General features: G+C 46.2%; 1 protein-coding gene across 1 annotated transcript in view; it reads left to right on the forward strand.

The window, feature by feature from the left end:
- The window catches only part of RCOR1 (REST corepressor 1), a 119,050-nt gene extending 95,099 nt beyond the window's left edge, over window positions 1-23,951 (forward strand). The window contains exons 4-12 of the mRNA XM_018066315.1: window positions 761-813; window positions 2,199-2,360; window positions 2,976-3,094; window positions 5,347-5,425; window positions 10,416-10,610; window positions 15,707-15,784; window positions 16,007-16,064; window positions 16,742-16,968; window positions 19,919-23,951. Of these exons, the coding sequence (XP_017921804.1) occupies window positions 761-813; window positions 2,199-2,360; window positions 2,976-3,094; window positions 5,347-5,425; window positions 10,416-10,610; window positions 15,707-15,784; window positions 16,007-16,064; window positions 16,742-16,968; window positions 19,919-19,960 (1,013 nt within the window). The 3' untranslated portion in view covers window positions 19,961-23,951. The remainder of the gene's footprint in view (window positions 1-760; window positions 814-2,198; window positions 2,361-2,975; window positions 3,095-5,346; window positions 5,426-10,415; window positions 10,611-15,706; window positions 15,785-16,006; window positions 16,065-16,741; window positions 16,969-19,918) is intronic.

Below are 25,359 nucleotides of genomic sequence, written 5' to 3' on the forward strand. Positions count from 1 at the left end.
GTCTTAGGGCTGGAAGGAGTGCATGTTTGTTTCCTGCAATTCTGTGCCACCTGCGTTTTCCTTTCTGAGTTTGTCTTGCTATTGTAGTTGGTAAGGAGAGTCACACAGGAGCATGAGGAGGTGCTGTTGGTTAGTGGTCTCTTCCTGTTCCGGGAGAAAGCCTGGGAGGTGTAGCGAGGATGTGGGCCCTCCTTGGGTGGCAGCTGAGGGAGTGTGAGCCCGGCAGTCTCCTCGAGCTCCTTTCGTGAGTGCGCGCTGGCGCTAGCCACCTTGTGCCGGACTTGGAGAGCAAGTACTCGGTGCTGTTCCTGTGGTTTATTGCCGAGATTTTCTTTATCATGAAAGTAGGTTGCTTGCTCTTGCGTCTGAGAATAAACCCCCATTTCATATTTCTTTTTATTTATAAATAATTATGTTTTCAAGTGCCAAAGTAATGTTTGCTTATCATAGAAAATTTAAGTAAAAAAAAAAAAAGAAAAGAAAATTTAAGTAGAACCTTATTTTAAAAAAAGGGAAAACCAGTCTCATAACCTCAGCATCCAGAAATAAGTGCTGTATTTATTCGTTCCGCCACTTCTCTGTGAGACTGTGCGTGTAAGATCCGGAACGAGGTGACACTGTGTGGCTCTGCTTCACTCCGGTCTTGCCTTCGTCTTCATCCTCACGCGTGGCAGCCTGAAGTATGTAATTAGTACCGGTTCTGGTGCCCATAGACCGTGCCCGCCTGCTCTTGTTCACGGCCTCCTGTCTTGTTTTTCAGTGGATGAATACATCGCCATTGCCAAAGAGAAGCATGGGTACAACATGGAGCAGGTAACGGTGGGATTTTGTTGTTGTTCAAAATGGGTTTCATAGCTCACCTGTCAGGTGTCTCGTGCTCTGTGTGTTAGGCAGCGTGGTTTCCTCATCGCCATGCCTGGTGGTTACTGGCAGTGCTACAGGGGCTCTGATCCACTTGTTACTGCCTGAGACAAGCAGTAGAGACCCTTGGCCTGGAGGGGCGTCTGTGGGCTCCGCCGGTCCTCGCTGCCCAGGTCAGCAGCGGCTCTCAGTGGGTACTTGGGCACAGTGCTTTCTTACTGGAATGTATGGTTTGTTTCTTGTTCTTGTGGTTTCCTGATGCATGTTGTCACACTCAAATCTACTCAGACCTGTTTTGATTGTTTTGAATCATTTTTCAGGTTGTAAAATTTTACTCAGGTGTTAAGAATTGTTTGGAGCCAATTAATGAGAAATCCACAAGATTAATTTTTCTCCAGAAGCGTGATATCTTATTTCAGCCTTATTTTTAGTGACAGTTATTTCAGATTATCACCTTGTTAGATTAATACTTTCCTTTGTATTGATATAGATTTTACAGCCTGTAAATAATTTTTTTTCATTTACCCTAATGCCCAAGGATACCACTAATTTTGGTTACATAGACGTGGACCCTTTCTTTTTGCCATGGCCTCAATTTTGGTTATTTTACCTGGTAGAACTGTTAGGGAAGCCAGTTATAAGAAGGGAGTTACAGAATCTTTTGAAGCAAGAAATGTATGTCTCTTTCTCCAAAACCTGCTCTTGAACCTCACAAAGCTGCTTAGAAATTATGAATTTTTCATTTTGTTTAGAAAGTGTAACCATTATTGGGTGACTGCTAAGTGCACTTGTATGAAATTTGTAAGGATTTTGGTCTCCCAAAGTATGATTATTTCCACTTTAAAGTAGAATTACAGGGAGTTTTCGTAGAAGAGTATTCCTGAATTCTCTTGTTTCTACTTTGTTCCTTACTCATTTGTATTTTTTTTCCTTTCTGAGCTGAAAAGCAAAACTCTTATATTTGAACTTTTTGGCCAAAGAAAAACAGTGGCGTGCTCTTTGAGTCACTTCCTCTTTTCATGTCCACTGGCACTAGAGTGTGACCCTTTTATAAGAGCAGATTCCAGAGCCCACTGCTTCTGCCATTGTCCACTGTGACCATCAGACTGGGTTTCACAGGCCCCTGTATTCCAGTCTGAGTCATGAGGAGAGGGGGACTTACCTTGTAGGGCCTGAGATAAACGAGTTAGTGCACAGAGGGGCACGCAGCGGCATTGTCTGTGAGTTCCCATGTGTGTTTGTCAAGGTGTACAATGTGCTCCCCTTTGCCAGCCTCATTTCCACGATGTTTTAGTCACATTGTTGGTCTAAAAATTTCACTGATACTATTTTTCTAGGCTCTTGGGATGCTCTTTTGGCATAAGCATAATATTGAAAAATCATTGGCTGATTTGCCCAACTTTACCCCCTTCCCAGATGAGTGGACTGTGGAAGATAAAGTCTTGTTTGAGCAAGCCTTTAGTTTTCACGGGAAAACTTTTCATAGAATCCAACAAATGGTGAGTAGGTGAGACCACTGTGTGTGCGCGCCAGCCCCCTGTCCCCCTCCAGTGCCCCAGTAGGGCTGCCCTCCTCCAGTGTGAAAGGTCCTGTGTTTGGTGCAGTGGGAGCTGTTGGGTGGGCAACATTTCCCTGCACCTCCCTGCTTGATAGCCCCCCAGCCCAGCTCTTGGGTCAGGACTGCCTAGAGTTCTCTCTGTCTTGAGAGAAAGGGTCTCTGATGGTGAGTGGGTGAGGCGTGGCGTTGGAGGCACTGTTTCCCTGAGGAGTTCTGCTGATCTCTCACATTTTAGAATGGTATTTGGTGGACTCCTACCATGAACACTAATTGACGGTCACAAAAACAACCTAGAAATTATGTTAGAAGCTTCAGCGGTCTGAAAACCCTGATTCACCTTAAACTGACTCTGCAGTCTTTCATGGGCCAAGTTTCACTTGGAGTCAAAACTTCAGTCATTTGAAACTCTGTCGATGAGGGTTCTTCTATGAATTCAGAGAAAAATGACTGTGACTTATGACATTTCTGAATATGTGAGCGTGATCCTTATGAAATATATGTACACACATTTGATCTTTAAAGATTAAACCTGAACCAGCTCATCTCTTCTGTCCAGCTTCCTGATAAATCTATAGCAAGTCTGGTGAAGTTCTACTACTCCTGGAAGAAGACGAGGACTAAAACCAGCGTGATGGACCGCCACGCTCGGAGACAGAAGCGTGAGCGGGAAGAGAGGTCAGTAGGCATGGGTGGTATCCCAGCCGTCTGGGGAGCTCTGACGGCCCCGGCGTCTCTAGGAGCAGGTGGACACACAGAGGAAAGGGAGAGGGACCAGTTTCCCCAGGGCCTTCAGAGTGGACCCAAAATTTAAACAGATGAGCTGCGTTCAGGGTGTTACGTTCTGAAGGCATCTTTCCTCAGCATTCTGCAGTCACAGTGAGTGAACTTGCCCACACATTCCTCTCTTCCCCTTAGGGGTGTCTCCTTTAGCAAAAAGGAATCTCTTACTTCCGGGGTTGAAATTCACTCATGTACTTCTGCAAGATTCAGCTGACATGTTTTTATGTCTGATTTGTTAAAAATCTGCAGTTTAGATTTCCTTCCTCCCTTTATCGACCATCTGTTCTGTGTACGTGAGCGAGAGCGCTGGAAGGGGTTCCCTTTATGACTTCTTTATAAGGAGCTTAGTCTTAAGGACAGCTCAGTGTGCAGGACACACCTGAGACACCATGCCCTCAGCCTTTCGTGCAGCAGAGGCGTGGAGGCAGCCTGTGCTTGCCCACGGAAGTGGGTTCTGGTCTCAGTAAGAGGCCTGCTGGGGGGGTCCATGCACTCATTCCCAGGCCTCTGTCTCCTCAGGTCTGAAGGCAAGACACAGAATGAGTTTTGTGTTGCTAGGAATATAGGTGGCTTTTAAAAATTATGTTTTCTATAATATATTACTTTTATAAATTGACAATGCAAAAATAAAATGAAGCAATAAAATAAACTCTATGGCCTTCATGGCCCTGTCTCAGGAGAGTGTTCTATGATTTCAAATGAAAGGAATGACGTGTGGGGACAAGTTGATAATCGGGTGTCACTTCTGGAGAATTCTAAGGTCTGGGCACAAGTATAAAATGAGAGCAATGTGAAGAGCATCTGCAGAGCTCTTTCCAGCTGTAAGATTCTGTGAAATTGCTGACCTTGACAGTCTGCGTATTGTTTGGTCTGTATCACGTGTAACCAGTGGGTCTGTTTATGGATCAGTACTCTCTGTAGCCAAAGAAAAGCAGCAAACTATTGAATTTGTTTTTAGTGTTAGCAACTTTTGATTAACATTTTTTGTTTTTATTATACCTTAGGTTTAATTCACCATTTGTGAAATAAATCTATTACTACAAACAGGTGCAGTTTGCTAAGTTGAAATCAGAATTAAATCTAAAAAAGAAAGATTGGGGTTTGTCATCCTTGAGGGTGGAACCATAACGGTTTGGCGAACATGCCCAGGTTCTCACTTTCTGTCCGCCTAAGGCTGCTCCCGTCTGCCCTGTGCGCCTGCACCACCATCAGGAAGCAGACAGAGGAGGAACACAGGCCCTGGAAGACCCCAGGAGACGGCTGACTTTCTGGCGGGACCTGCCTGTGAAGGGAATGGCAGGGCCGGGGAGAATCCCCTCCACCCCCAGCCCTTTCTCCTCTCAGCGCCTTCCTCAGCCAGAACTGCTTACAGTGCAGGCCTGGGCAAGAGAGGACGGGGTGCTGGTGGACATCCCACCGGGGTGGGCCCCTGAGACAAGGGGTGTTGGCACTCAAAGCCCTGAGTGCGGTGCCACCAGCCCTGCTCAGCTGACTTTAGCTGCGGGCAGACAAGGCAGGTGTCTGGCCTCTGGGGGCTGTCATGCTCAATTTTTGTAAAGCTCCTACCCCCGACAGAGCTTTTTTTTTTTTGCCAATACTTCATGGAAGAATATAAACAAAAGCATTTGAAGCACCGTATCGGTGTGAGCATTCTTTTTGAAGTTCACTTTGAGTTTTTCAGGCCACCGGAAACCTCCAGTTCTCAGAATTGTGTAGCTGTGGGAACACAGATGGGACATGAAAATGAGATTTTACTTGTGGGTGAATTTATTCCCAATATCATGAGCCTGTGTTCTTGAATAATTTCTCAGTTATATCTAATGATCATGTCCTGGTCCTCTACTAGATAATTAAGGAGAATTAAAGTCTTAAATTTGATATTTTCAGTTGAGAGAAAACACTTTACAAATATAAAGTGACAGTGTTCTAGGCTTGGTTTGGGAGATAGAAACCTATTTCAATAGCTTTTTTAATCATTTAGACTAAAAGAACTATGGAGTTGATATTTTATTTGAATTGTAAAAACATTTTTCTCAACATTCTGAAAACATATACTATTTTATATTAAATCAATTTCTTGCTTATATTTGTATATTAAATAGAATTAGCACAAAATAATCTTTCAGTAACTTGTTTTTGTCTTCCAGTGAGGATGAACTGGAAGAAACAAATGGAAATAACCCCATTGACATGGAGATTGATCAAAACAAGGAAAGCAAAAAGGAGGTATTTTTTCCCCTAGTATTATTAAGGCAAATAAATTTCATTTACTAGTTTCAAAGTAAAGCATTCTTTTTCCTTAGTCTACTTAATATATTAAGTGCCATGTAGGAGACTTCCCTGGTGGCTCAGACGGTAAAAGCGTCTGCCTACAATGCGGGAGACCCAGGTTCGATCCCTGGGTTGGGAAGATGCCATGGAGAAGGAAATGGCAGCCCACTCCAGTATTCTTGCCTGGAAAATCCCATGGACAGAGGAGCCTGGCAGGCTACAGTCCATGGGGTCGCAAAGAGTTGGACATGACTGAGCGACTTCACTTTCACTTTCAAGAGATATCATGGTATGTATGAGTTTTTAAACAATATTATCAATAACCTCAGATATGCAGATGACACCACCCTTATGGCAGAAAGTGAAGAGGAACTAAAAAGCCTCTTGATGAAAGTGAAAGAGGAGAGTGAAAAAGTTGGCTTAAAGCTCAACATTCAGAAAACTAAGATCATGGCATCTGGTCCCATCACTTCATGGGAAATAGATGGGGAAACAGTGGAAAGTGTCAGACTTTATTTTTGGGGCTCCCAAATCACTGCAGATGGTGACTGCAGCCATGAAATTAAAAGATACTTACTCCTTGGAAGGAAAGTTATGACCAGCCTAGACAGCATATTCAAAAGCAGAGCCATTACTTTTCCAACAAAAGTCCGTCTAGTCAAGGCTATGGTTTTTCCAGTGGTCATGTATGGATGTGAGAGTTGGACTGTGAAGAAAGCTGAGCTCCGAAGAATTGATGCTTTTGAACTGTGGTGTTGGAGAAGACTCTTGAGAGTCCCTTGGACTGCAAGGAGATCCAACCAGTCCATTCTAAAGAAGATCAGCCCTGGGATTTCTTTGGAAGGACTGATGCTAAAGCTGAAACTCTTAATACTGTGGTCACCTCATGCAAAGAGTTGACTCATTGGAAAAGACTGATGCTGGGAGGGATTGGGGACAGGAGGAGAAGGGGACGACAGAGGATGAGATGGCTGGATGGCATCACTGACTCGATGGACATGAGTATGGGTGAACTCCGGGAGTTGGTGATGGACAGGGAGGCCTGGCGTGCTGCGATTCATGGGGTCACAAAGAGTCAGACATGACTGAGTGACTGAACTGAACTGAACCTTGCTTTATAGAACTTAAGAGTTTTGTTTGCCAAGAAATATAAGAAAGGAAGCCTTAAAGGGGAAGATGGCATTAATGAGAGGTTTTCTGTAGGGTAGCAGTCCTCACTGTCCTCTTTGCTGGGCACTCACTCAGAAGGTTAGAAAGGGGCCTCTTGCCCTCCTTTTGGCCTTGGGGCTCCTTCCTCCTGTGGGCGCCCGGGGCCTATGCCCTCTGGGTCATGGAGAAGCTTTAATCTCTCACGTTTTAAAAACCATGATGCCAGAGGTTTTTAGTCTGTGGATTCAAGAGGCCCACAAACCCCCACAATTATATATGACTTTGGGGGGTATATTTATAGCATTTATTTATTATAAACTGTTCACTGAGAATAATGGGGTGTCTGGGTGATCTTAGCCTTTGAAATGAGGGTGATAAACTTGGATTCTTTCGCTGATTCATAACTGAACAAAGCACATGTAGGATCCGTGAGGACCCTCTGAGGACATCAGGCCTTGTCACTGTGGCCCAGTGGAAACCCCCACAATATATACGTGCCTGCAGGCAGTCCCTGGTGCGGCCCCCACCACCTGGGCAGAGGTCCCAAGCCCCCTGGTGTCCGTCCCCTGGAGTCCCATTCAGGCTGGAGTGTGGAATCCCAGCGTTGGTATTACTTGTACATGTATTCAAATAAGTGTCTGTTGTTTCATTAAAATCTAAAAGTTTCTCTGTCTCAGAAGGTACTGAAGTATGAAAAAAACAAGAGTCTAGACATACCTAAACTAAAAATATACCAGAAATAAATGCTTTTTTATAGATATGTAGGAAATACAGCTAAACAAAAGGGAAAAAATGAAAATGGTTTGTAATAATCATCAACCTTTATCAGGTCTTGGGTAAAGAAGCCGCCTGCCAATGCAGGAGTGAAAGTGAAAGTTGCTCAGGTGACCCCATGGACTATACAGTCCACAGAATTCTCCAGGCCAGATTACTGGAGTGGGCAGCCTTTCCCTTCTCCGGGGGATCTTCCCAACCCAGGGATCAAACCCAGGTCTCTAGCATTGCAGGCGGATTCTTTACCAACTGAGCCACAAGGGACACCCAAGAATACTGGAGTGGGTAGCCTGTCCCTTCTCCAGCGGATCTTTCCGACCCAGGAATCTGACCCAGGGTCTCCTACACCGCAGGCAGATCTTTACCAGCTGAGTCACCAGGGAAACCTACCAGTGCCGGAGGCGTGGCGTTAATCCCTGGGTCAGGGAGATTCCCTGGAGGGAAAAATGGCAACCCATCCAGTATTCTTTCATAGAGAATCCCATGGACACAGGAGCCTGGTGGGCTACAGCCCATGGGGATGCGAAGAGTCCGGGGATGCAGAGTCAGCCACGACTGAAGTGACTGCGCACGCACCCGCCATCAACATTTTGGTGACTCTTCCCAGAGGGGCTTCTGTGCAAAGCGTGCATGTGCGCATGCTCAGTCATCTCAGTCACGCCTGACCCTTTGCCACCCCATGGGCTGTAGCCCGCCAGGCTTCTCTGTCCATGGGTTCTCCAAGCAAGAATACTGGAGTGGGTTGCCATGTTATATAGTTCCCTGTGCTATATATATAATAGGACCATGTTTTTGCATTAAATATATAATAGCTTGTCTCTGCTAGTCCCAAACTCCTAATCCAACCCCCTCTCCCTCCAGCAACCACAAGTCTGTTCTGTATGTGATTCTGTTTGTTTCGTAGATAAGGTCGTATGTGTTCTGTTTTAGATTTCACATATAAGAGAAATCATGTGATGCTTGTCCTTCTCTGTATTGCTTCACTTGGTATGATCCTCTCTCGTTGCATTCGTGTTGTGGCAGATAGCGTTGTTTCCTTCTTATGGCTGAGGAGCTGTCTTCCGCTCTTCCCCAGTAGCACATTGGACACCTTCCGACCTGGGGGCTCATCTTTTGGTGTCACGTCTGTTTGCCTTTTTATACAGTTCGTGAGGTTCTCGTGGCTAGTATACTGGGGTGGTGGTGGTTTGCCGTTCCCTCTTCCACATTTTGTCAGAACTCTGCTGTGACCCGTCCGTCTTGGGTGGCCCTGCACAGCCTGGCTGGTAGCTTCACTGAGTTAGACAAGCCCGTCACTGTGACAAGGCAGTGATTCCAGCACATACGTACCACATCTTTTTTTATCCCTTCGTCTTGTCAGTGGACACTTGGGTTGTCTCCATGTCTCGTCTGTTGTGAACAGTGCTGCTGTGAAGAGAGGGCTGCATGTATTTTTCGGATTACAGATTTGTCCTTATATATGCCCAGGAGCGGACTGTAGCCCACCAGGGGTCCAGGGGTCACTGGACCACATGGCAACACTGTTTCCAGTTTCTTGAGGAATGCTACTGCTAATCCTGGATGTATTTTTGTATCGAATATATTTGTATGCATAGCAGTATGTTTGTTATTCTGTCATACAAATCTTTTATAATTGAAAATACAAATTTTCAACAGTCTTTTTCCCTATAATTAATGCTGAAATCTGGTACATAACTACATATTTGTGCACTTAATTTTTTCCATTAGAATTAATTTCTGGAAGTAGAACTATTGAGTCAAAATATTCTAGATCTTAAGACTTCTTTTGGCATGGTATATTATTATCAAATAGGAAACTGGTCATACTTTCTGGATGGCACTCTCACCAGTGATCTATGAGTGCCCAGATCGTTTTAAGGATTAGTTAAATTACATTGTTTGTGAAATCAAATTGAATTTGCAGTTTTTAGTAAGCTTTGTTTTTGATGCATTGTTATTTATTAGGTTCTTCAGTGGAACATTTTAAATGAAAGAGAAGAGGCTTGGTTTTATATTAATTTCTATAATTCTTACTTACATAGCAAAATCTCTGATTTGAAAAGAAAAATGGTTAGTTTCTTATTTAGTTTCTTAGCTTCTTAACGTGCTAAAATGTATGAAAACAGACTTGGTTAGTAGGTGACCGGCACTGTGCCATTATAGAACACAGGTTATTGCTGATTCAGACTCTTATGTGTTGTGTATTACCGCTTGTTTGAGAGCTTACTGCTACCGTTACAGTCTGCATGGTCTTTTTATCTGTCTTAAAATGGGAAGCAACAAGCTTGAAGGTATTTTCAGCTTTACCAGCCAGTGTTAATAGACTAACAAGGTATTATGATCAGTTAACCTAAACTTCTTGTTAAAATGGTTACCAATAGGATGTTGTCCTTTCCTTGCCAACATGTGAGTACATTTCATTTCCAAAGGTTTTGGTTTTAGAAAGAGCATTTTAAAAAATAAGCAGCAGTCACACATTTCTGAATGACAGCTTATAGTTTTTGAAGCAGGTTACATGCCATGGAAAGTGTGTCATCTCAAAAAGGGGTATATAAACAAGTTTCATATTGAAGTGTTTATTTTTATAACCTACTATCAAGATTTAAGGAATCTAAATGGATCCTTATACATGTGCTGAACCATTTTTTTTTTCTTTCTGTGGCCATATGTCTGTCTACATTGCTGGGGACTGTTAGGATGAAATCATTCCCTATTCGTATATACACAGCTCACCAGGAGGGAGCACGGGTTATTTTTCTTCCCTGTATTCTCCCAGAAGCTGGGAATGCTTCTAGTCAGAGGTTTATAGAATAAAGGAAGGAAGTAGAGCCCACTCTGAGTTGTTTGTTTAGCGAGTGTTCTTTGTCTGTTAACTGTGTTTTAGCATTTGTGGATGCTTATTTTGATATGGCGTGGTATTTGTCTTAGATTGTTTGGAGCCATGTTAAAATACGCTTATTGCTGTTCATTTGACATTTTAATTTTTTCACTTTCTCATTTATCAAATATGTGTACCATGCAGGTGCCCCCTACTGAGACGATTCCTCAGATCAAAAAGGAAAAACATAGTACTCAAGCTAAAAATAGAGCAAAAAGGAAACCTCCAAAAGGAATGTTTCTTTCCCAAGAAGACGTGGAGGCTGTTTCTGCCAATGCCACTGCTGCTACCACGGTGCTGAGACAACTGGACCTGGAGCTGGTGTCGATCAAACGACAGGTGCCGTGCATCCCATCCTGGTGAAGAGTGCCCTGCGCTGCAGCTGTGCTCTCGCTGCTCACTTGCTTCACAAATCTCAGAGGAGTGTTCTGTTTCTAAGGAATTGGGCAGAGGATCTTGGGCCCGTTGATTTTTTTTTTCTCCTAACTTAATCATGAAATTGAAATTTTACATATCCGTATCGATCTAGGTACAGATCTCAGTGATGTTCATTACATGAACACACCCACATAGCCTCTTTCTGGTCAAGACCTGGAACGTGGTCTCGGGCACCCTGTTCATCTCCCCTTTGTCCCTGCTCCTGTTTTGCTTTGAGTTTGGACTGTCTCCCCTTGTTGCCTGTCACTGGGTACTGATAGGAACGTGGTCTATGTGCCTGTTGGTGCGTTGTGTGTGTATGCTTGTTGGAGACACCCCTCAGAGTACAGCTGCCAGGTTGTTGAGCGTGCACACATCCAGCGCTAGAGAACTGTCTCCCAGGCTGCTTGTGTCACTTTGTGTGAGTGTTGGTTGCACCCTGGCAGGATTTCCTAATTGAAGCACAGCTGACTTTTTGGGCCAGATAACTCTTTTTGTGGGGAGTTGTTGTGTGTCTTGTAGGACATTTAGCAGCAGCTTTGGCTTCCACCCACTGGACACCAGCAGCGCCTCCCCCCACCACTCTGTTGTGCCCACGTTGTGGAATTACGGGGCTGGCAGGGGGTTGTCTCACGTTCCCATTTGGAGGCCTGCCTTTTTACGCACTTAGTGGCACCTTTTTTTTTCCCTAGTATTTGTTTATTTGGCTGCACCAGGTCTTGGTTGTGGCATGCAAATTCTTAGGTGCGGCTGTGGGATCTAGTTCCCTGACCAGGGGTCGAACCTGTACCCCCTTCATTGGGAGTATGGAGTCTTAGCCACTGAACTGCCCCCAGCCCCTCCCAGTGGTATCTTTGATGAACTGATGCTCTTAGTTTTGAGGTGGTCCAGAATCTTGTTCTTGTCTTGTGTGGTGGGTACTCTCAAGTTCTGTTAGGAACCCTTCCTGAGGTCATGAGGCACTGTGTTAAAAGCTTTGTTTTGCGTTTTGATCTTCAGTTTACCTGGAATGTTTTTCTTTGTTGTTATGTGTGGGGTTGTTTGTTTGTTTTTTTCCACATGAATATCTAGTTTACCAAGCACTATTCATTAAAGACTGCCCTCTTCCTGTTAGAAGGCCGTGGGACCTTTGTTTTAAATCTAGTGTCCATCGGGTGTATGGGTCAGATCTGGAGTTGGGTTTCTCCTTTCTTCACCGGCATCGCATGGTCCTGATGATACACAGATTATAAATGGCGCTTCGTGGTAGGGGAGTCTTCCAATGTGTCATGGATCCCTGCCCTTGTGTTTCCATATAAAACTTAGAATCACCTTCTCAATTTCCAGAAAAGTAATTTTCCTAGAGGGGATGCTGTTGAATCTATAGATCAAGATAGAGAGTTAACATCTTCTCACCCATGAACATGATTTGTCCCCGCACTTCTGTGATCTTGTTTCTTCCAAAATTTTGTAGTTCTTGATGGGAACAAGTCTTCTGTTTCTTTTATTGGAGTTACTCCTACATGTTTGGTACTTTTTTGGTGCTCTTGTAAAGAATAGTGCTTCTAAAATGAATCCTTTCCTGATTATTTGTGCCTCGTGTGGGAAATGACTCATCCTTTTGGTCTGATTTTGCATAGAAGTCAAACTGAGAAATCAGCCGAGTGGCCCAGTGTTGTCCTTGCCTTAGTCATCTCCCCCGACCCCCACCCTGACTTCAAGGTGAACTAGGGACTGGCAGTTCTCGCCGCTTGGACGAGACGAGAAGAGCAGGGCGGCCTGCTCTGTGGCCTGTCTGTCCTCTGGTGCAGGAGGTGCACAACCCAGGGCCGAGCCAGCCCCACGGACTCACGGGCTTGGCTATCTGTCCCAGCCGCTGGCAGAGCTGTATTCTAATCTTAGGAGAATCAGTTAATCTTTCTGGGCCTCTTCTCAAACAAGGAAATTCATCCTTGTCTGCCCGATGGTACAGGATGCATGAGGACTTGTACACTGTGTGTCGGAGGGGCAGGCTGTCTGGTTAGGGCCGGGCTCCCCTCTGCATTTCCTCTCCCTCTCCCGGGGCTTCAGTCCCACGGCCAGGTGAGTTTCTGATGTGTGCTGTGCAGTATCAACATGGAAAAGGTATGAGACCCTTTCCCACAGAGCTGTTACTGGTAGATAGAGAGCCTTCAGTTTTCAGAGCCAGGATCAAGAGCAAGAATGTTTTATTTGAAAGTAGCTGCCCAGAGTTGACATTACTAAAGAGTGAATTCTCAGAGTCTTCAGTTACTGGGAGATGAGGCCAGTTGTTTGCTTTCTGCAGCCTTTAGCTTTGCTGCCAGCTGCACTCCCAGACTTCCATGGTGGTCAGTCACGTGGTAGGCCTTGTGTTCTGGGCACCCCCACATCTGGTCCTATGTCTGGGACACATTCGTCTGATGGTAACAGAAGACGTGACTAACAATGTCTCAAAGAGTGAGCTGTTTGTTTCTTTTTTATTCTTATAAAATAGCAAGAAATTCCAACATCAGTGGTTGCTGGTTAGTTCCTCTGCTCAGTGCTGCTCTCAGAGTCCCCAGATTCTTTCAGAATTTCCTGCATCCTTAGCTTCTAGGGTTTTCATCTTGCTTGTGGCCTCATGCTGGGCACTGCAGAAGCCATTTCATCACCTTTGTGCCTGTGTTCAGGGCAGTAAGAAGAGGGAGGGGGAGCGGAGCTGATCCTTCTGTCCCTTTCAGCAGGAAAAGCTCTTGCCTCCTCAGAACCTCCTAGATGTTTTATGCACCAGGGCTCTGCAGCCCAGCTCCTCCTAGCTCCAAGGAGATCCTCAGTTGCTGTCAAAGATACAAGTGAGATGGGGACTGGGGACAGGTTAGCCAACAGACACTCCCTGTTGCATCAGGACTTGCTGGGTGGAGGGAATGAAAAGGTCTGACGTTAGAGAAGAATCTCTAAATACGCAGTAAAGCAGGAAAAAGAAAGTTGTGTTCAGCCAGGAGCCCTCGGTAAGACCCCAAGCCAAGTGGACTGCTTTGTTTGGTTCTTTTTTTCATGCTGGTTACTTTCTTATCCTCTGTCTTATCTAGCTGGTTGCCACTCTGGCTTCCTTTCCAGTTGGCATAATTCTGTCAACCAACCCCTATTCTTACACTTATAAGTAAACACAAATGATTAGAAGAAGGCCTGTAGGTAAATGAGAATATTGAGCTAACTTTTAGTTCAGAACTTGTGGATATTTTACCTTGTAGCCACCCATTTAATGTCTATGCTTTTTTATCCACTGATTTTAGAAGATGCATGTGATTCCTAAACAGATTGGTCTCCTTGGAAGATACATATCACTTAATCTCAGTGCAATATAGATAGATAAATAGATCTCACGTACTCTCTCAGCTTTGTATCATATATTATAAACATATAGCTAGAATGAATAGAGTAACTGGAGTGCCTGAGGAGAGGGGGAAACATGGGGTATTATGACCCCTGACTTGAGAATTTGCTCATTGCATGTTGGAAGTTTCTGGGTTTCATTTTCAGAATTCAGGCAACATAATCTGAGTGCCTTGCAGTATTTTGTGGTTTGTTGGTAACTGCAAAGTCTGAGAAGAATCTAATATTTTGCTCTTTATTATCAGAGAGTGTTCTATTAACTAATGCTGGTCTGAGAGCTTGGAATTACTTACTCTGAGTAAGTTTGGGGTATTTTCTTCTGATTTATATACCTTTTCAAAATAAACTAAAGCAAATTTCAGTAAAGCATGGTCCTAGTTTATGGCTTTTACTGTAGAGTGAGTTCTGTGCGTGTTTCCAGTATTTTTCTTTTCAGTTGTTTTTGTGGTCTGATGTGGCATTGTTATCAAAAGATTTGGAGTGGGCTGCATGGCGGGTAGACTGTGAGGCCCTTACTAAAGGCATACAGGGTCGGTTCTGGTCCTTAGGAGTGCTGGTCTTATTTACTTGCCTGCTGGTCCCGTAGCATCGAAAAGTCTTTCCTGTATTCCTCCCCCACCTGCCCGATGCCTTTAAACCTTTGAGAAGTAAAACACAGGAGGAAAGGATCTGTGAAACTGGAAATCAGTGAAATGTAAGTAGTTGAAAGTGGGATTTTTGAAAATTGTATAAGTATGAAAAGGTTTAGAGAGACAAGTATTAGCAGTGCCCATATGACAGTATCTCTACTCATCTCCCACCTCTTCCCTGGCTCTGAGAGTGCTGCTTTTCTTCATTTGCCTAGGGCACTTTCTGCTCACAAAATGTTTTTGGTGTTTCCCTTGGAAAAATGAACCTGTTCCTCTGCTTGCTTTCTTATTTGCTCAAGTGATACTCAAGAATGAAAGTGCTGGGGCCAGAGTTCCCCTGGTGCTTGGCACAGAAATTCCCCTCTGCCTAGAGCGGAGTGAAAAGGGCCCCATCTGTGACCCAGCTTGCTCAGGAGTCCAAGCAGAATTAAGGAGCAGGCCTGAATTGATGGAATGGTTTGTCCTGTTGTGTCTTTCTTTTGATTAGGCAAGCTCAGTGAAAGATTAGGTCCACCGAATCAAAGCAAGAATGTGGAAAAGATAATTTGTGAGAAAATTAGGAAGTTACAGTTGCTCAAAATTAGGCTCGTGGAAAAATAGCTTTTTTCCTCTCCCCATTAAAGAAGTCTGAAGGGCGGGCTTCTGCCTTCACTCTGCCTGCTCTGCTCCCTCAGCTCCACTCTGTGGTGGAGGCACAGGCGCTGGGTCGGTGTCAGACTCAGATTGTACCTTCTGTTGTCCAGATGGGCACCTGTTAACGAGCTATTGGATTAGGATTGTGTGTGCAGGAACCTTCTTACCACCATCCCTTCCTTGTTTGTTCCTTGTTTGTTGCCCTCAGCAAGTTAATTAAAACATCTATTAATAGTTAGCTGCTCTCAAAGGATGTGATAGGGGCCTTGTATTTGGGGCTGTCATATAGACCAGAAACTGCTTTCCTCTTGGCTTTTTGTTTCTTTTAACTTTCATAGTTTTGTTTTCTTTTCATACCTTTATAAAAGTCTTTCATTTTTAAAATGAGAATCTTGTTTCTCTTAGATTCAGAATATTAAACAGACGAACAGTGCTCTAAAAGAAAAACTTGATGGTGGAATAGAACCATACCGACTTCCAGAGGTAAGATTATGTAAATACCATCTTTGAAGTCACACCCAAGTTTATGTGTTTAAGAATTTACTATCTGTGTCTTCAGTACACATCTTCTAGAAGGAAAGATATAGACATCATTTATTATAACCCTAGTTGATGTTAACATTCTGATATAAGATTGATTAATCCTCATAAGGACACGCCCGTGCCTAAATGTAGTGTGCTAACAGGACTCATTTGGATGTCCAGGTCATTCAGAAATGCAACGCCCGCTGGACCACGGAAGAGCAGCTGCTCGCCGTACAAGGTAGGAAGCTTGTACTTATAAACAAGAAGCTTGTACTTATAAACTTAGAAGCTCTGCTTATAAACAGAGAGCTTAAGCAGAGCAGTCGCCTCCGGAGGCAGTTGTGCCCCAGCCTGCTCTCAGCACATTGCTCACCTTTAACAGACTCCTGTGAGCTGACATCCTTCTGGTAGGCATCATATTAGCTGAATTTCTGCATTCCCTTTGGGCTTTGCTTTTTTCCTTTCCCATGTCTCACAAGATGTAAAAATTAATCTAGAAGTCTCAGTGTCTCAAGGCATATTTCATTTTAGCAGCTGCTTGTTGGGTTCTGAATAGTCAGAAAGGACAGAGTGAGGGTTAGGGCTGTACGGTTGGAGGTGTTCTAGTCCTGGGAGCCTGGAAAGGCCTGTGTGGAATGCCCACAGCGCAGGATGGCTGCTGGGCGGCCTCAGTCACGCCCTGCGGCGTGCGGTGAGAAGGCGCAGACTGAGCACGGCAGGCCACGCAGGCTGCGGCCGGGCTCTCACGCAGACCGCCGTGCCGCTCTTCCTGTCGGCTTCTACGCTAGCATGGTGTCTGCTGTTAGGAGCCCCCGTGCTACCTTATCTGGGTCAGGGGTGAGTCTCAAGTGTGTGTGTGAGTGTGTTTTATTATTTTTCTCTTGTATTGAAAAAGACGCTTTCTTCCATCCTTAGCCATCAGGAAATACGGCCGAGATTTCCAGGCCATCTCAGATGTGATTGGGAACAAATCAGTGGTGCAAGTGAAAAACTTTTTTGTAAATTATCGACGCCGCTTCAACATAGATGAAGTTTTACAAGAATGGGAGGCAGAGCACGGGAAAGAAGAGAATGGTCCCAGCAGCCAGAAACCTGTCAAGTCCCCAGACAGCTCCATCAAGATGCCTGAGGAGGACGACGAGGTGAGTCTGAAGCAGCTGGTCTCTGCGGGATTCATGCTCGACCTCCAGTTACTTTCTTCACTGATGACCTTTTCCAGCTGTAGAAATAGATTTAGGCTTCAGCTGTGTCAGTAATGACTTTTACCTGTAAATGCTGTAATATATGTTGGCTTTAGTCACTTCTTGGTCACTGTGTACGTATTCACGTTTGAATTCCTGGACAAATTCTTAAGTCCACCCTACTTTCTCTAGCCACAGAATATTTCACATTACCAGTATTTCCTTAAATACAGTAACCACTTGGCCCTGAAACGGTAAGTTAGAAGTGCCTTGGGGATCGGGAGAGTTCAGTCATGTGAGCTGTGTGTCGTCCCCTGTGAGGTGTGTGAGCTTACAGGGGTGTCTGCAGGTTCCTGGTGCGTCTCTGCGGCCACACCTCCAGCCTGGCTGCTGTTGGGGGGCCAGTGGGTAAAGGACTGATGGGGACAAGCCTAGGTCTTGGGTTACTTGGCATTTCCAGAGTGGAACTAACATTCTTGTGACCTCCTGGGTGGTGGCACTGAGTCCACTGGCCCAGTCGGCAGAGATTGAGGGGAGATTGCTGAGGCTGCAGGGTCTGTCTGCTGCCTGCCTGCCTCCTGCGGCAGGGGGCTGCCCCCTGCATGCTCACCCTTCCCCACAGACAGTGTGTAGGGCTAGGGGGTGGGAGTGCACACCATCCACTTATTTTTGCATTTGCTCACTGATATGGTGGGCTTCCCTGATAGCTCAGGTGGTAAAAAATCTACCTGCAATGCAGGAGACCTGGGTTCGATTCCTGGATCAGGAAGTTTCCCTGGAGAAGGGAACAGGCTACCCACTCCAGTATTCTTGGGCTTCCTTTGTGGCTCAGCTGGTAAAGAATCCGCGGAGACCTGGGTTCGATCCCTGGGTTGGGAAGATCCCCAGAGAAGGGAAAGTCTACCCACCCCAGTATTCTGGCCTGGAGAATTCTAATGTGAGGATTAATTTGCTCATTACTTTTATCATCAAAATCTTTCCCAAACGAGGCAGGAAAGACTTGAAGTTACTTCTTCTGTGTTGTCTTGTGACTCTTTGCTCCCAGAGCCTGGCTGCAGAACTTTGAGGCCCCCAACCTGTGCGTGCATGAGCCTTGTGAGGAGGGTGCCCTGAGAGCATGGCACTGCCAGCCACCCCCACCCCTCCACGTCCATATGCCAGTTTCAGAAAGGGCCTTGAGGCATCTACACCTGTCAGAAGAGGCGGTTTCAGAAGCACACCAATTTCCTTAGACTGCTTAGAAAGGGCCTTGAGGCATCTACACCTGTCAGAAGAGGCCGTTTCAGAAGCACACCAATTTCCTTAGACTGCTTAGACTTTGCTCCCAGAAAATGTCTGCAGTCGTGTTCAGTCTCTAGTGCTGGCAGTGCAGTGGTCCTTGACTCACACCCACCCAGCCCAGCCTGCCCACGGACGGGACAGCACAGAGGCAAAAGGGGTGTTTTTATCTTGGGGCAGTGACTTTATCTGACAGCTAGTTACCCCTTCAACATCAGATTACCTTCCCTGAAGTCCTGGACTCAGTTTAGGAAGCATTGAGAACATGATGATTACTGGGGAAGGGCCATTAGAACTTGGAGAATGAAAGCTTTCTTCCAGGTCTGTTTTCTGACTTAAGGCTCATGAAGCAGAAATGAGAGGAAACTCAGATCTCTTTCCGCTTCAGATTTCATCATAGCCGGCCCCAGAGAATTAGCATGAAAAATTTGCTCACAGGTTGAGGACGCAGAGTCATCATTTTCCTAGACCTGATCCGTTGATTGGCTTAATCTGTCAGCTGATGTTTCCTCCTGTCTTGCTAGCCCAGAAGGTCTGTCCTTCCTTTTCTTTAGTCCCTTTCTTCTTATGCTTCTTAAGGCACCAGGCCTCCTGCTTTGCCACCCTGGTTTTCCAGTCTCTGTGTTAGCCCATAGAAGGAGGAAATTAATCTGTAAGGACCAGCTGCTTCTCTGTGTCCACCAAGGGCCTAAGGGAACTAGCTAATTGTCTGTCTGATCAGTGCTCAGAACTTAGTGTGCTTGTAATTTCTCCATTCCTGTGGAGTCCAGCAGCTCAGAAAGATGTCTGCTGGTGTCCAGCCTGCCCGCGGGTCTTACCTGTTTATGCAGCGCAGGCAGATTTGAGAAGTTCATGGTCATCTGTCAGCTGTGGGCTTTCTTCCTTTGGAGCTGAGGAGGGAGAGTAACCCACGAGGGTTGAGCGTGTGAGACTCAGGGTTTTCCGGGGAGGGCCGGGCACAGATGGAGTCCGGGGAGGTGTCAGAAAGGCGTGGAATGACGCTGAGGTGACTGGTTTGGAGGTAAACATTCTCACTTAAAAGTGTAGAGCGATTGAGTGTATTACTATTAAGGAGAAATTGATTTCACTAGTAACAGTTCTCATAAATTGGGGTTTCACCTGAAGGCACAGCTGTTTTCAGATTTTGGACTCTTAAGTTTGGCTGTTTCCTTAGAAATAAGACACCATGGGGGAGCAGCAAGCTCTGAGACCCTCAGTGATCTTGAGGCCTAGGTCCAGCAGTCAGTCTTTAAAAATGAGAGTAGAGAATTAGAAAGGCCTGTGAAGTTTATAAGAAGCTACAGCCTTTATGTTGCAGCTGTCTGCTAACCAGCGTGGGTGCTGGGACTCCCAGCAGGGTACCTGAAGGCCCTGTGCGGGCCCCTTAACCCTGTGAGGTGGACCGTGGTGTTGGGCACCTGCTGCTGACTAGGACCCTGCTAACTCACCCCGGGTGCACAGTTCATAGGGCACGTGGCCATGGAGGCCTGCCCACGTGGCCTGGCACAGCCTCCACCTCTGCACCCTGGCCTGGGAGCTGTGGGGCTGGAGAGGGTAGGGGGGCTGCCCCAGACCAGAGTCAGCAGCGCGTTCTGGTGACCTGTCTGTGTTTCTCTGTTTCCTCCTTGCTCAGGCTGCTTCTGTTCTTGATGTCAGATACTCATCTGCCTCCTGAGACACTCTGGTGGCTTGAGCGCTTGGTGTGGACGCCTGCATTTTCCAGGATTCAGGTACCTCCAGACTTCACCCAGCCATCCGCATCACAGCTCTGTGGACAAGCAGCTATTACCAAAAAGGCACACACTCGCAGTCCTGGGCTACACCTGCCTTAATTCTTCGCTCGTTCCTCGTGCGGGGCCGCTTCCCCGAGAGCTCTCTGTGTCTCTCACTCCGCCTCAGTGCGGGGATCCTGTGGCCTGCACGCTTCTGCGACGCTGGGGCCCGCCGCCCCCATGGAGCCCCGGCCCACCTACGGCAGCTCTTCCCCATTGGCGGCTTCGGAACAAGGAGTCACTCGGAGGTGCGACTCTGTTCCTGCATGGCCTGCAGTCCCTACTTTGTGCATAATGTAATTTTCAGAGTAACTGTGACCCGTTGGCCTTCTGGGAAGTTTCCTTTGTTCTTTTCTGAGGCATCCACCTAAGTGATATCATGCTTCTTCAGAAACCACCGCATATTGGCAGACTGCGTCATAACCTTTATAGTGCCAAACAGCTTGATACAGCTCCCCTTTCCCTCAATGTAGGTATAATTATGGTTTATAAATTCACTTGGCTTAAATCTCTCCCTTCTCCCTGCCCGTGTGGTAGAAAGCTCATTCTCTGCACTGTCCTTGGAGGATCGTGGACCCCAGCACTCGCTGCCTTCAGCATCATCACCCCAGGATGGGCGCCGCCCCGTCTTCTCTTTCCCCTCCCCGCCCCGAGCTCCAAGAGTGTCCATACACTGTACCTGGTGCTTGTACATTGGGAATTGGTGCCTTCTCCTTTTGGCAACCATGTTTTCAACCCTCTTTTCTGTTTCAGTGTCTTATTTCTTCTTTAAAGTTGATTGCTTGCCAAAGATGACATCACTGAGATGAGGAGACGGGGAGGCCTTGCTGCAGGTGCTTGACAGAGTGCGGATGCTCGATGTCACGTGGGGCGGTGATATGGGCCTGCGGCCGGCTGGCGGCGGCTCTGTCAAGGCTCTGTGCTCTTCGGGCGCTGTCCTCTTGGGACACCTGGCCTCTTGCCCCTCTCTCCATGTCGCCTCTTCTCTGTCACATGCTGGCCGTGCAAGCACCGCCCCCTCGATGTTATAGAACAGGCAGGGGCGTGTTCGGTCACTGGTTCTAGTGAGTCCAGGTGGGAAGAAACCATCTGCAAAGGGGTGTGTGATGCCTTTTGGTTGGGCTGGGAACAAGTACAGATATTTAACAAATGTTCTAAAACTTCCAGAATCACTTTTATTCTCTTGCCAGGCTGTGGGCCTGTGAAGGGGCTTAGGGTAGACTGCGCTGTGCCTCCTGGTGTGCCCCATTCCCTGGCCCGTGGTCGGTTCAGTCTGCACTAAATATGTGGAAGGAGCTTTTTTTTGTTGGTTTTTGCATCAATGAAGTATTTTTTGTGCTTTCAATACCAAAAAGAAAAAAATTCCGGATGCTTTAAGGCATAAACAGAATTCTTAAGAATTTGAAATATGCAATTAAAATTTGTTGTTTTGACTCCCATGCACCTTGCTTTTTTTTTTTTTTTAAGTCAGCTGATTTTCTCTTTAGGAAGAGGGTCAGCAAGACACCTAGAATGTTTGGAATTGTACTTCTTTTTTTGAAATCTGGAGAAAGGTTATCAGAAAGGGAGTGAGGCGGGACTTTCCCGGCGCCCATCACCTACCTGTCCCTGCACACAGTGTCTGTTGGTCACGTGAGGGCTGGTGAGGAAGAGCCTCCAAGGCGGGCAGCACAGTAACAGTGGTCACTGTGCAGGGCCTGTTTTGTTTTTGTCGTGAGCCTGCCGCCTAATTGGAACATGGCAGGAAAACACGGGCAAGAGGTGACAGGAGTTTTGCACGTTGCTGAAAGGGTACAGTAGGCCTGGAGGCTCCCGCTGCACCTGGCCTCTTCTCCAGACCTCCTTGCTCGTTAGAGAAGCAGTGGGCACCTCGCTGCAGCGGTCTGTCTGCCAGTTGTGCTTCCTCTCTTCACCCCCAGGCTCCTTCCCTCAAGAGTCTGTCCCGCTTGGCAGTGCTTCAGGGCTGGTGCTGGTCTGCGCTGCGCGGCGGGCACACCGGCAGTGCCAGGCCCGTCTGTGCTCAGACATCCCCTGACCCGGCTCCTGGTGACAGGTGGTCTCCAGTCCCGAAGAGTCATGGTGCTGGTGTACTTGCCATTGTGGCCACTGGGTTTTGGCTTTCTCGCCAAGGGAAAGGGGGGTGTGGTTTTCATTTGCTAGAAGGAAAAAAGATAGTTGTCTTTGCCTGACTGCCTTCGTTGTAGTTTCATGCATAAGATAGCACTGTGTTTTAAACTGTTTCATTACACTGTCTTTGCAATGATGTTGTAAATGCAAGAAATCACTTCCCTTTAGAAGTGAAGTGGTTTGGTCTTATTTATGGGACGACCCTTTTTAACATACCAAGACTCGGGTGCGTCAGCAGGTTGTGTTTGGGTGTGTAAGGGTCCATGGTGACTGCTGCTTCAGATGCAGTGTTCACTTAAGGTTTGTCTTCTTAAAAACTATCAATGTGAATGTCATAATTATATATATTTTTTGTGGAAAATTTCTCCTAAGTATAAGTTATTGTGCAAAATATAGTACCATTGAAGCAAATGATAGTTTACCTTTTAGTTTAGAAATCCTGAAAGATATAAATTGTATTGCATATGCATTAAAAGTTTGTTTTATTTAATTTTATGTAGATGTGTAAAGTGTTAGGTAAACATTTTTTCACTTACTCATTTGAACACCTTGTTACTTGAATATTGTTTTGACTGGTCTGAAACAGTGATGGATTCTGTAGGATCGCTCTGTAAGCAGGAAGCAGCCCTGCCTGCTCCTGCTAAGTGGGGAGCCGTGGGGCAGCAGCGCCGGAGTCGGCCGGACCCCGAGGTTAGTGTAGACCCCGCCTCCCCACGTCGTCTCAGTGCGTCCACGCCCACCAAACATCAGTTCCTCAAGATGGCTTTGGATAGTTTTTAACCTGCCAGATCCTTTGATGGTCGTAAACCTCCGATCAAAAAATGAAAAAGAAAACGTAGTTGAATTTGGAAAGCTGACTGTTGCCACACGCCACTCTAAGTGTGCTCGTTGTCACTTTAATTTCAACTATGCCCTATTTTTGTCTTTCTGATTATCAGATTGTACTATTGGTATAATTGCATACCAAAAATAAGCCAAATAGTGCATTACACTAACTGGATCCCTGCTTATATGAGCAAAGGTCGGATGAAGCCAGCTCACCCGAGAGCCTCGTTTCTTGTCTAGCCTGATGTAAACTGAGTGACCCCGGATTCAAGCTTGTGATATCAAGTGAGACTTTATCTCAAGTTGACTCGAGGTGGTTAGCTAATTTGAATCTAGTGATCTTGTGCAATGCTCAAAACAAACCCTCTCTCTGCCACTCCCCGGACCTCTGCAGCGTTCCCTCCTTAGAGTGAAGCACAACTGCAGTAACGTCACAGTCCAGCGAAGGAAGGTCAGTACAGCCTACGCATGTTGTATGGTAATGAGTGTTTACAGCCCTTCTCCGGAACTCGAGTCTGTACTGGAGCAGATGGTATTCCATTACGTAGACTTACCAACTTTGCTAAGTGCTTTTTAGATTGCTTAAAAATTTTTTCAAGATTTTAAAAGATGTATAAGGTTAAGTTTGCAAATATAATGGAAATGCTGTATATCTTTTGAAGTGATAAAAATCCATGTTGGAATTTTAAAGAAAATATGTTGTAATAATGCGTTGTAAGTAATATTTTAATGTCTCTTTTTGCCTGTTTTCTATTTCAGCACATTCATTGTGGTGAATGTTCATAGCATTATAATTGCTTAGCCATCGAATGATAACATTTGTTAGTAGAGACTGAAAGATTTATTTGTGAAATTCTGCAGAATTCATTTTTCTATTTCCAATATTTGCTGAAGTTAAATAAAAATTTTCAAGCCATTGATGTAATAAAATATGAAACAAAAGACTGTTCTGACCCTCCAGGCTCCCTCAAAGCAGCAGCCCACCCTGACTGACACCAAGTGGGTTTTCCCTGCCTCTTGCCTGGGGCCTCTGGGTTTCTGAAAGCGTCCATTCCCTGTGCACTGTGGGAGCACATGGCTGGGGTGCTTTTGTTTTTAACCCTTAGATCTACTTGAACTACATTTTTTATTTTATAATATATGATGATCCTACAGTTGGGATCAAATCAGTGGACATGAATTTGTTACGTTTGTGATAGTTGAGGACTTAAATGTATAGGTTTGATGAGAGGAATTTTTTTCCTGTTAATGGTTTTTCGGCTCCAGTGGGCTTTGACGCATGGCTGCCGGCCTTAGCACAGACACGGGACTGTGGGAGAGAAGAGGCGAGATGACTGCCTGTGTTGCGTCTGGTCAGCCCAGTGGACATGGCCCAGGTCTCAGTGCCTCTCTGAATCACATGAGGACCTCTGTGAGTGCCCAGTGACCATCTCTGTGGTCCTTTTTAGCCAGAATGTAGGATTTGGCTAGATAACACTTGTATAAAAATCAGCCTTGCCTCACACAACATGTAAAACACACAGGTGGGCTCGCTCTGTGTGGCGACTTCCCTTAGTGAATGGGTTTTGCGTGACGCTTCCCAGAGGCCCTTGCCTGGCAGATGCAGTCACTGTGCTGAGTGTCTGCGGAGCGTGTGTGCGGTGCTGCCAGGGGTGGCCCCTGGGAAAGGAGCTCAGAGGCTCAGAGACGTCAGCACATGTCTCTGGAGGTGACTCCGGTCCAGACCCAGAGGGAGCCAGTGCCAAGGCCAGGGCCGGGCTTTCCTCCAGGAGACTGAGAGGGTGTGCGGCAGGGACAGAGGAGGCCACGTTGGCAGCTGGGGTGGGCCCGGTGAGGGCTGTTTGGGCTTCTGATGAGGTTCCCCCTCCTCACTGCGCTCTCTGAGTTCTCCTCCTCCGTGTGTGGCACTGCTGTGTCCAAGCTCATCAAACTAGAAACATGGTGTCGCCTGCCTCTGACCCCCAGCTTGAGGGCCTTCCTCCATTACTACGTCCCGTGACAGCTGAGGCCCCTCCCAGTGTCCTGAGCTGATGCTCTCGCTCCGGATTCATCTTAACCCTAACATGCCTCTTTTCCTGCTCGCTCTCACCCTGCATCTCCCAGCCATAATCAGGGCCCTTTCCTGCTTAAAACACTCCCTCTGCCTTCCAGAAAAGCTCGTTCATTCCAGAAAAGCCCTTCATTCTGTCTTAAGCCACATCACATGCCTACTGCAGGGCCAATCTCTGCTTTTCTCAGAAACAACGCCACACCCCCCTACAGGGCCCTGAAGTCCTGACCCACAGCTCAGGGCTCCACCTTCAGCAGAGGAACCAGTCTCAGGGCCTCTGCCACTTACATGTCTCTGCAC

The sequence above is a fragment of the Capra hircus genome, chromosome 21 (assembly GCF_001704415.2).
Source record: "Capra hircus breed San Clemente chromosome 21, ASM170441v1, whole genome shotgun sequence".
NCBI classification, from domain to species: domain Eukaryota; kingdom Metazoa; phylum Chordata; class Mammalia; order Artiodactyla; family Bovidae; genus Capra; species Capra hircus.